The sequence below is a fragment of the Orbicella faveolata genome, unplaced genomic scaffold (assembly GCF_042242905.1).
Source record: "Orbicella faveolata isolate gen_17 unplaced genomic scaffold, um_ofav_v1 contig_2, whole genome shotgun sequence".
NCBI classification, from domain to species: Eukaryota; Metazoa; Cnidaria; class Anthozoa; order Scleractinia; family Merulinidae; genus Orbicella; species Orbicella faveolata.
The window spans coordinates 14,368,925-14,378,895 of NW_028301547.1; the positions used below are offsets into that span (position 1 = coordinate 14,368,925).

Consider the following 9,971-nt stretch of genomic DNA (forward strand, 5'->3'; position numbering starts at 1 on the left):
ACCTGGGTTTCCATAGTAACTTTGTAAACAAATACCGTCAGTTTAGCCAGCGGTTTCTTTTGAGCCATGCGCATCTGCGTTCTACAGGATATAAATTGCGAACTTCTTCTTGCGAACAACAAAATGTCGTACCGGGATTTGAGAAGTAAGTATTAAATAATCCATTGGTTTTGGCTTCTTTTCTACGTTTAAAAGGTTAGAATTGTTAGACGAGCTATCACTTTAACCAATGCAACCACATTTTTCCTGCAATTTCCCTCGTCTTTTCTTAGACTTCACCGAAATGATGCGAGCCTTAGGCTACCCCAGGCTGATATCCATGGAGAACTTTCGTTCTCCAAACTTCGCTTTGGTTGCTGAAGTCTTGATGTGGCTTGTCAGGAGGTGAAGTATCACTATCATTTAATAACATCATTGGAAACTGCGCTTTAAAAGTGGGGTCCTCAATAATTATCAGTTAAACTGAGATCATCAAGATCTCACATGCATCTTATGCGATAAGTACATGAACATTTATAATCATTGTCCTCTATTTAGCATGAAAATTTGCTTGGATATTTGTCCGCTGACATGATCTGTTCCAAGAGGCGAACAGTTCTCTGAGAGGGAAGATCAAGGAAAACTGAGCTTTGAGGAACAGATAATGTCCAGGCATATTTTTAAAGTCAAATGGAGGCTATTGTGTTTATTATTCTTCACATATTTCTGCAGTACTTGAGATCTTTTGAAAATTGGGTAATATTACACAGATATTTCCATATTTAGCTGGGGCCTGTTCAGTTGTGTGACTGTTTAGGCCAAACACAAGTGAGAAACATTTGATGAATTATAAACCTGAATGCTTGACATATGGGTTATTACCCAAGCTTGAGGTCAAGATGGATGGATATTGGCTTCATTCCTTTTTGCGTTTTTATGGAGCGAGACAGAGTCAAGGTCCATAAACACGCAAAAAAAGAATGAGGCGAATATCCAGCCATTTTGACCTCAAGTTTGGTGAACAAAGGATTTATTATATGGAAGAAAAACATTATTTTCTTGCGGGACACACTGGGTAATCCCAAGTGGGTAAGACAGTGCCATCTTGCCAGCTCAGGTAGCCAATCACAGCACAGGATTCAGATCATCTTGCCCACTCATGGAGCTAGCCATATAATAAATGTACATATTGCATGTAGCAGTGTTTTGGTATGATATCTTTGTAGAGTACTATAGCAATCTTCATTTAGGTTGAAGAATATGCACTATACAATCTTTTTTTGAGATCGAAAATTGTTTATATCCCGGTATAGATATGACCCAAATGTTGAATTACCAATGGATGTTGATACTGAACAGGACAGAGTATTGTTCATAAAGTCAGTAGCTCAGTTCATGGTATGTATATTGGTTGTGAAAAATTGAATTTCTGAATGAGAAGGATGCTAACAGGGAGCTTAAGCAAACCACAGTGGCAGTGGCAACAGCAACAAGAATGTCACCAAACGAAAGACATAATGAGCAGAACACCTTCACAGTTTTGACTGTTCATGACTTTTTCTTGGGTGTCCTGAAAACTCAGAGCTCAAACCCCCAAAACTCAGACCCTCTACCAGGGGTTTCATTAAGTTTTCAGCAGGAGGACAACATGTATTCACAGGCGGGCAAATTTTTTGAACTGACCTTTGTTATAAGAAAAACTTTCCTCTCGATGGTCAAACCAGACGGGCAAAACCATCATCTCAGCTGGTCAATTTGCCAGGTGCCCAGCCCTTAATGTAACCCCTGCCCCGGGTGTCACAAAAACTTAGACCTTTGGGATGTCTCGAAAAACTCAGACCCTAAATTTTTAGACCCTTTGGACATCTTGAGTGTCTGGGTGTCTTGTGTATTTAAATGTCTGAGTTTTTGTGACACCCAGGTCTGCATTTTTAAGGGCTCAAGTGTCTGGGTGTCTTGTGTATTTAAATGTCTGAGTTTTCATGACACCCAGAGGGTGTGCGTTTTTAAGGATCTGAGTTTTCAAGACACCCAGAGGGTCTGAGTTTTTAGGGTCCGAGTTTTCGAGACACCCAGAGGGTCAGAGTTTTTCAGTGGTATCCAAGTTTCATGGGCAGATGTTTTGGCCAATTAATGTAGCAAAACTTGACCCTTATGGGAGCATGACCCTGGAGTATCTAAGGCAATTACATGGCAAGCAGGTAGGGTAACACTACCCCTAGGCTGAACCTACATGCACCTCACATGTTAACAAAACAGGGAAATACATTAGAGAAGGGTAACCCTTCTAAGAGGGTGCCTACTCTATGAGGGTCACCCAACAGTATATCTTCGTGTGAATAATGGTCTTAGTAATTCTTGTCTTTCCTGCCTAATCCTTAGTAAACTGTATCTGGGAATGTCTGATTTGATTTCAAAATGTTTTTTGAAGAAGGTGGATACTGCCACTTTACACCAGTTTTACTTCAAGAACAAAGTCAAAGATCACAGAAACTGTATAAAGTTAGTTTTAAAATTTATTGTCTGTTATTAGGCAACTAAGGCACATATTAAACTGAACACTAAGAAGCTGTATGGTGCTGATGGTTATGCCGTCAAGGAGTTACTCAAAGTTACATCTGTTCTGTATAGTGCCATGAAGACTAATGCTGGGAATGAGGTAGACAATTTGAATAGTTTACATGAATAATAAATCAATCCAGAAAGGATCTTGAACTACAGTTAAAATTCTGTTGTAAGATACAAAGTACTTCATCAACCTCATCCAGACAGTAATGCTACACTTACTGGCTATGCATGAGAAATAAGGCCTTGATGCAACTGTTTTCTTGTCAAACTTATTTGAAGTTAAGGTTACAATATACCTTCAGGGGTGTCTCGCGTGCAAGCGATGTACTGCGTAGAGTTTAAGCGGTAGATACCTAAACCACTATATCAAATTAGAGCTTATAGAGCTGGCTATCAAACTATTCCAAGAATTTTGAAATGTAATGGATTGACGAATTTTTCACGACCACTAAATGCAAGCGCCCGAATCACCTCTCGAGAGCTACAAGTCAATGCGATTTTTGTTTTTCACCAATTTCATTTTTTCCTTGGTTTCAGGGCCCGAAGCACTTAAAAAATGTGTCTGCATTTGGCCATATTCAATTGCAGTAAAAAGTTACAGAACATTTTCGAAATAGGATTAAAAAAGTGTAGAGTGATCGTAGAAAAATTGCTCTCGAAGAAAAAATATTTTGAAATTAACAATTTGCAGACATGTTTTTGTAGTTTATATGTTAAACTAGCTACTGTCCAAATTTGAGGGCAATTGAACAAATTCCCTTTGAGTTAAAACTCTTTTAAGTATCTGATTCAAGCAAAAAAAAAATATTCAAGAAAACAGCGTAAGAAAAATCTTCTGCTTTGCAAACAAACTCCGCCCACAAACGCATTCAACTGGGTTCTCAGATACAGCTCCCCTCACTGCGCCAATCAGTGCAGGGAAAGTTTACTACCATTAATGTCCTGGGGCCCGTTTCTCGAAGGTCCCGAAAAGTTTTCGCACCCGAAAAACTTTCTGGGGCTTTCAAGAAACAGGGCCCTGGTGAATAGAATCTCCAAAAAACCCTTGTGTTTTGCAATGCGCTCAAGGCGCTGAAGGCTGAGAGATAACTTTTCTGTAGCTCGGTTTTACTTGAAGCTTGGTCACTCTGGCAAAATGGGGAAGACAAAAAAGGATACAAATGCTAGAGTGGCCGGGTGAAGAAAACAAATAAAAGAAAGTGTGGCGGAGCAACTGTACATGGTCAGCTGTGCATGGATAATATTTCAATGGGTCTTAATGAGGCCAAACGATTCGTCATTATCGGATTCATCGGCATCTCTGTCAACATCCCAGTTATTGCTGTCAAGCTCCCAAATTTTTACATAACCTTTCTTTTCTCTTCCCTTGATTTTTTTGCCCACCTTATACGATAGCTATAGCTTCATCCGCGTGGCAAACTTTCGCATGTTCACTCATTGATGTTTTTTCACTCGTTGTTTGCTGCTTTCACTTTTTCGAATTGGTCCATGTTTTTAATGTGGTCTACCTTTACTTATAACTTAATAGAATTACACCTAGTACCAAAAATGCTTGGTAGTCAGAACAACAAAGCTGATCAACTGATGAGTAGTCAATTTGTGACATCTGTACGGGTAATTCCCGCAAAAATTGTCTCAGTTGATTGCATACGCGTCATAGGGCTGTCAATCAAGATGTAAACTCTTACTTCCGGTGAAAACGTAAAACCGCCATTTCTCCGCGAATATTTAGTCTTTTTCAAAAATTTTTTTTTAGGAATTAGAGATTATTCTTCGACCACTACTTTGACCCAAAAATCCAAATTTGAAGAAAATTGCCGACCCGAAGGTATACTGTAACCTTAATAATAATGGAAACTTAATCAAACCCATACTACTGTCTTGATGGAAAGAGGAAATAATATTTTGTATTATGCTTGGCATCAGATGCGAATTAAATTGAGTATTTTAAATTTGACAAATAGATTCTACGTTGCCATGGGTCTGTTCAGTAACAGATCACAGATGACATCAAAATGTGGTAAGAACAAATTTATATCTGAACAGGTGCATGACAACATGGAATCTCTATGTTTTTATAATAAAGAAACAAAGAAATGATGTAATCATCTAAAGTAAGAACCAATCAAAATGCAAGAATAATTTGACTTATTATTTAAAAGTTTTTTCATCATGAGAAAGAAAACAAAGAAATAATTTCTCTGTAAATATTTTCAACTAAAGTTAATCAATGATTCTAATGCTATTGATATGTAATACCAATAACATTTTGATTTATTAATAATAAATTTGAGATTTATTCTTTAGGCAGCTGAGGAGTCTAATGTCAGTTCCCTGACGTTTGATATTTCCTCAAGAGTAAGTATCCCATCTATCCTAACTGAGGTGCAGTAGTGTAATGTGTGTAGAGTGCTGGGTTATTGAGAGATTAATCAGCTTTTAGCCTGGGCTGGGGTCAATTTGATGTATTCTTGTTGTATTACTCTCACAATGCCTCTATCCTTTCTGGAGTATAAATAATATTGTTAGCAGTGAATTGTAAGCAAGGATAACCCAGGGGTTTTATTAATGTTTTTAGCAGTTTTCACAGGTGGGCAAAACTTTTTAAACTGAACTTCTTTATAAGAAAAACGTCCTCTAGATTTTCAAACCAGGCAAGCAAAATCATTTTCACAACCAGTCAATTTACCCACTGCCCAGCCGTTGATGAAACCCCTGATAAGCTGACAAAAAGTACTGAGGATGTTGGCTACTTCTAAGTTTTTTTAAGTATAATTTTATAATATAATAAGCTATGCAGTGATCGATTTAGTCTTGGTCATGAAGGGGGAGTTGATCAAAGTTCTTTTAATAATAATTATTGAAAGATCTTTGATCAACTCGTAATATAACAAGACATTACGTATGCATGCTACTGATTCTAAAGGTAACACTTCTGTAATTGATCCTAACTTGTATGTGTCTTTTACTGTAGATGTGTGTCCTGTTACTGAGCAATTTATGTTGTCTTGTGTTTTCTGTATTATTCTTCCAAGATAAGTGATTTAAAAGCATCACGTCAGCTGGCATCAGAGATTACATCAAGAGGAGCGGCACTCTATGACTTACTGGGCAGAGAAGTGGAGTTAAGGGTCAGTCCAGTTTTTAACTTACCACTTAGCTTGAATGCCGTTTCTTCTTCTGGTTCAATTCTTTCATTGCTCGAGAGATATTTGAGAAGTGACCAAAGTGATTTCATACTCATGAGGTGTGTGTGTCGTTGGTTACATGGTTGTTTAGTTCAGTAACGAAATGAGACGCCTACATTCAGAAATTAGTTATTTCAATAAATAGAGTGACTTGGATATCAGACATTCTTTGAAACTGTTTACTCAGGTAGCAAAAAATAATGAGTTTAATTTCATAACAGGAACTTCGAACCAGTGCAATAGCTAAGCCACTGGAGTTAAATGAACTGGAAAATGGCATCAAGAAGAGTATCATTTCTGTGAAGGTTTGTACACCAATAATGTATGATGAGGATTGTGTAATGACATTAACCCTTGATTTAGACAATAAATATCCTGTATTGTAGGCATGTCATGTGTACAAATAGTTACTGTATAGCTATGTAGCCCTCTGCATGCATTGCATTCCTATAATGCAAGTATGTTGGCCACCTGAGCAGGCAGGATGGAACTATCTTTCCTAGTTGGGATTTCCTACTGCATCCTAGTTGCAAGAAAAATGGTCATGTTCTTGCTATGCCATACAATAAATCTTATATTGACCAAGCTACAGTGAATATTAGTCTAATTCATTTTTGCACTATTGTGGACCTTGTGGACTGCTTCTCAGGTCATAAACATGTGTAGGCTATATACCTATACAAAATAACTTGACTAACAGCCAGTCATCTTGACCTCACTCTTGGTCAATAACCCATACTTATAGGCATGCAAACAGATGGGACTAAATAGTCTCAGGCTGCACTTAACTCAACATTTGTGTACATTGCACACATGTAACTCCTGGCTTGTTTTCTGACACTTGTTCGTAATCATTTAAGAGGACTTAAAGAAAGCCAAACAATATTCGTTGGATCAGCACATTCAGAAAGTGAGTCAAAGTACACTGTACTCAGATATTTTTTAGTGTTCAATTGTAGCTGATGCAAGCTGCAATTTTCTATCAAAGATATTACAGTTCAGTTCACGTTGTACACTATAATCATAAACTAGTCAATGCTTACAAAGATCAAAACATCCCCTCTGAATGCCTCCAGATATCTTTTTCATATATATGGGAGATGAATTACAGGAAAGTTCACTCTTTTAGACAATATTTCGTAGACTGATCTTTTCATTTTGTTTAGGATGAGATAAAGAAGACCAATCAAATGTTAGACAACATTGCATCTGATGAAGCTAACCTGGAAGCTAAAATAGACAAGAAGAAACAAGAACTGGAGAGGAACCAGAAACGATTGCGAAGCTTGGAAACTGTCAGGTAATTCTTGCAAGATGAACAAGGAAAAGTAACTACTCTGATGTAAAAGTGTACTCTTTGGTGGCAACTCATGCCAGGCATTGAAAAGAGGATCATTATCAATGTAACAACTGTAACTGAACAAAAAAGGGAGACTTAATCCTGCCTGGAGAAGCTACTATACGTAGGTCTATGCCCTTTTTGATGTAATGCAGTCTTTCCTGGCCTTGATTGTATAAGCAGTCCTTCTTTTACTTACATGTAATGAGTTGGTCGATCTTCGTCAAGAGATAAGCATGTAGGAAAACGAGAGCAAAAATTGAGGCGACATTGCTAGGGGATGTGTACGTATAGGAAGAAAAGGACGTTTATTTTCCTTTTTGTTCCCATTCCAAAACACTACCATGACTAAAACACAACACTGATCTGCTTCTAAAGTAAACGTCTGTGTTCGAGTCCAATGAGCCATCAGAGAAGTTTGCTAATGATAGTCAGTGAAATAGTAACATGGACCCCATTTCTTTTAGGCCTGCATACATGGACGAGTATGAAAAACTTGAAGAGGAACTCAAAAAAGTTTACGAGGTGATTACATATAGCGGGGATTTTGATTTTCAACTCAATATCTTGCCTTCAGTTTTTGGGATAATGTTTTGCCAGATTTCATTGCTTTACAAAGAGAGCATTAGTGGGCATTATGACAATTAATGAGTGTTGTTTAATTTTTTCTTGAAGACATTTATGGAAAAGCACCGGAATCTTTCCTATCTGGAACAACTACTGGAGGACATAAACAGGGCAGAACAAGACAGATTTGAGGTGAGAAAGTTCAATGTATTAATGCATAATCTTGTTCTTTATCGGTGCGCTTCAGTAGTACCCAGGCGAGTTTGGTCGAGCCATGGTTCTACCAAACAGCAGCCGAGCTAAAATACACATGGAGAGACCAAACGGGCCTAATATGGCGCCTAAGCGTACCAAAAAGGCGCCCTTATAGTAGGTACTAGACAAAAATTGGACCAGAATTCCTGCCATATCAGGTCAAGGGCGGGATATCGGGACAGCATAATACGCTTCCGATTGGATTATGATTATCACGAATTTGGGTACGGTAAATATACTAACAGTTGTCAGTGTAACTGAGTTGTTGTTTTGGTCGTTTAGGAGTCGGAAGCAACACTAAGGAATATGCAAACTGGAGACCGAGACCAAGTGCTTGGAGGTGGAGGTGAACTTGGAGAGCTGGATGATGAGGGTGACGAGGAAGGTGAAATTGTTCTTGAGGCTAACAAGCCACGGCAGTCCAACAGACCTCAAGGTGAGGTGTAGAGTTGTTTACCCTTTCCTTTGTAAGATTTCTTCCTTCTGCTGTTGTTCTTCTCAACATAAATCTTAGCAACGTTTTCAGGCAGCCCTCAAAAGTAATTTCCAAAACCAAGCATAGAAAAACACCTGTAATAAGTTAAAAGTCAAGTTTCGTTTTTTCCTTTCAGCTGCTGAAGCCGGTGGTCGAGTGTTTGGTTCCATGGGAGGAGGAGGTCTGGACTCCGATGAGGTCAGTATCATTTGTTTTAGCTTTATTTCCACACCTAGTGAAGGAAAGAGCTGTCGTTTCATGACCAAATCTCCCTAGAAATAGCAGAACAGTTTCCGATTATTCTGAGCTCAGTAAAATCTCGGGACGGGATAGGGGTCGAATAAAATTAAAGTTATTAAATCTCCGACTGAAAGTCGATATACAAAATTTTTTTGCCCTATGATACAACTATCTGCTTAATTTAACCAGTGAAAAATGTTTCTCTGCTTTCTCAGGACGAGAGTGGTTCTCTGTCGTCAGGAGAGAGTGATATTGGCGTTGAGGATGATGACGAGGAGCTGCTAGATGATGACGACATGGATGAAGGCCGGGGTGAAGGACAGGATGACGGATCTCAGGCTAACAGTCTAAATGACAGTGACAATGACTTCTGAGAAAACACAAAGCTGTCCATAACACTGTAAATAATATAGCACTAAATAAAGTCGTGAAACTCAAACAGATATGACATCAGGTTCCTTTTGCTTTATTCGAGCCGTTTTCAAGAGGTTTTTGCTTACAAAGTCTTAAATTAATTAATCCTCCCCCTCTCCCTCTCCCACCGTTATCTTAGACGATCTTCATCCAGCTTACTGGCAGCTGTATCGGTGTGCCACAGATATTGCCTAGTTTCTAGGCCTCAATATTTCGCCGCGGTCAATCGTTTTGAGCCGTTCAATCGACCGTGAAGGCCTGGGAGAAAGCAGAACCACAGACACATACTACCATTAGCATTACTTCTAAGGGGTAACCGGAGACAGTCCAGCTGGGTGCTATTCAGCTAACTCTTAACCAAGTGTAGGTCTCCGTTAGTCGTTATAATAGACTTTTCTGGAAGACTCCGCCCGAAGGGAGTGGAGATTCCGCGAGCCAAACGGTAGAAAAGGGTGGTGAAAACGTCTAGTGAGAACGTCTAGTAAGTATTTGAAAACGGCTCTCTCGAACGAACGGATAAAATGGTCGATTCGTTAGTGGACTGCGAGTAGTCTCTCTTTTGCCCGTAAATCCGCGAGGGGAAAACTCCAAAAGGAAAAGAAAGACTGAGCGAACGAGCTGCGATTAGCGCCAGCACTCAACAGTCCAACACACTGGCGTTCCTCCAGCGGGGATTTTCGAGCAAGAGAGACTACTCTCGAAGTCTACAAGGCTCAGTTTCCAGTCGTAGCTAGCCATAGGTGTATGTTTCGTTGCACCCTGGTGATGAAATCGTTTAGGCGACTGAGACTTGCCACTCCCTCACCTCGAACTCAAAAGAAGAAATGCGAGGCGACAAAGCCAAGACGATAACCGAAGCCAAAGACCTGGCCACGGTTGTTCAAAAGCTGGATACCGCAATGATTCCATTTAGCACCCGGGGCGCTAATCTACTTTTGGTAGTTCA

The 9,971-nt window shown here is 39.2% G+C and overlaps 1 protein-coding gene across 1 annotated transcript; it reads left to right on the forward strand.

Moving 5' to 3' along the window:
• Positions 1 to 66: 66 nt before the first annotated feature.
• On the forward strand, positions 67 to 9,054 carry LOC110062967 (intraflagellar transport protein 38-like). Its single transcript, XM_020769915.2, has 13 exons — positions 67 to 145; positions 273 to 384; positions 1,293 to 1,377; positions 2,513 to 2,638; positions 4,855 to 4,905; positions 5,583 to 5,678; positions 5,957 to 6,040; positions 6,902 to 7,035; positions 7,542 to 7,599; positions 7,750 to 7,833; positions 8,179 to 8,332; positions 8,508 to 8,569; positions 8,827 to 9,054. The coding sequence occupies exons 1-13, from the start codon at positions 67 to 69 to the stop codon at positions 8,983 to 8,985; spliced, it is 1,284 nt and encodes a 427-aa protein (XP_020625574.2). The 3' UTR covers positions 8,986 to 9,054.
• Positions 9,055 to 9,971: the final 917 nt, after the last annotated feature.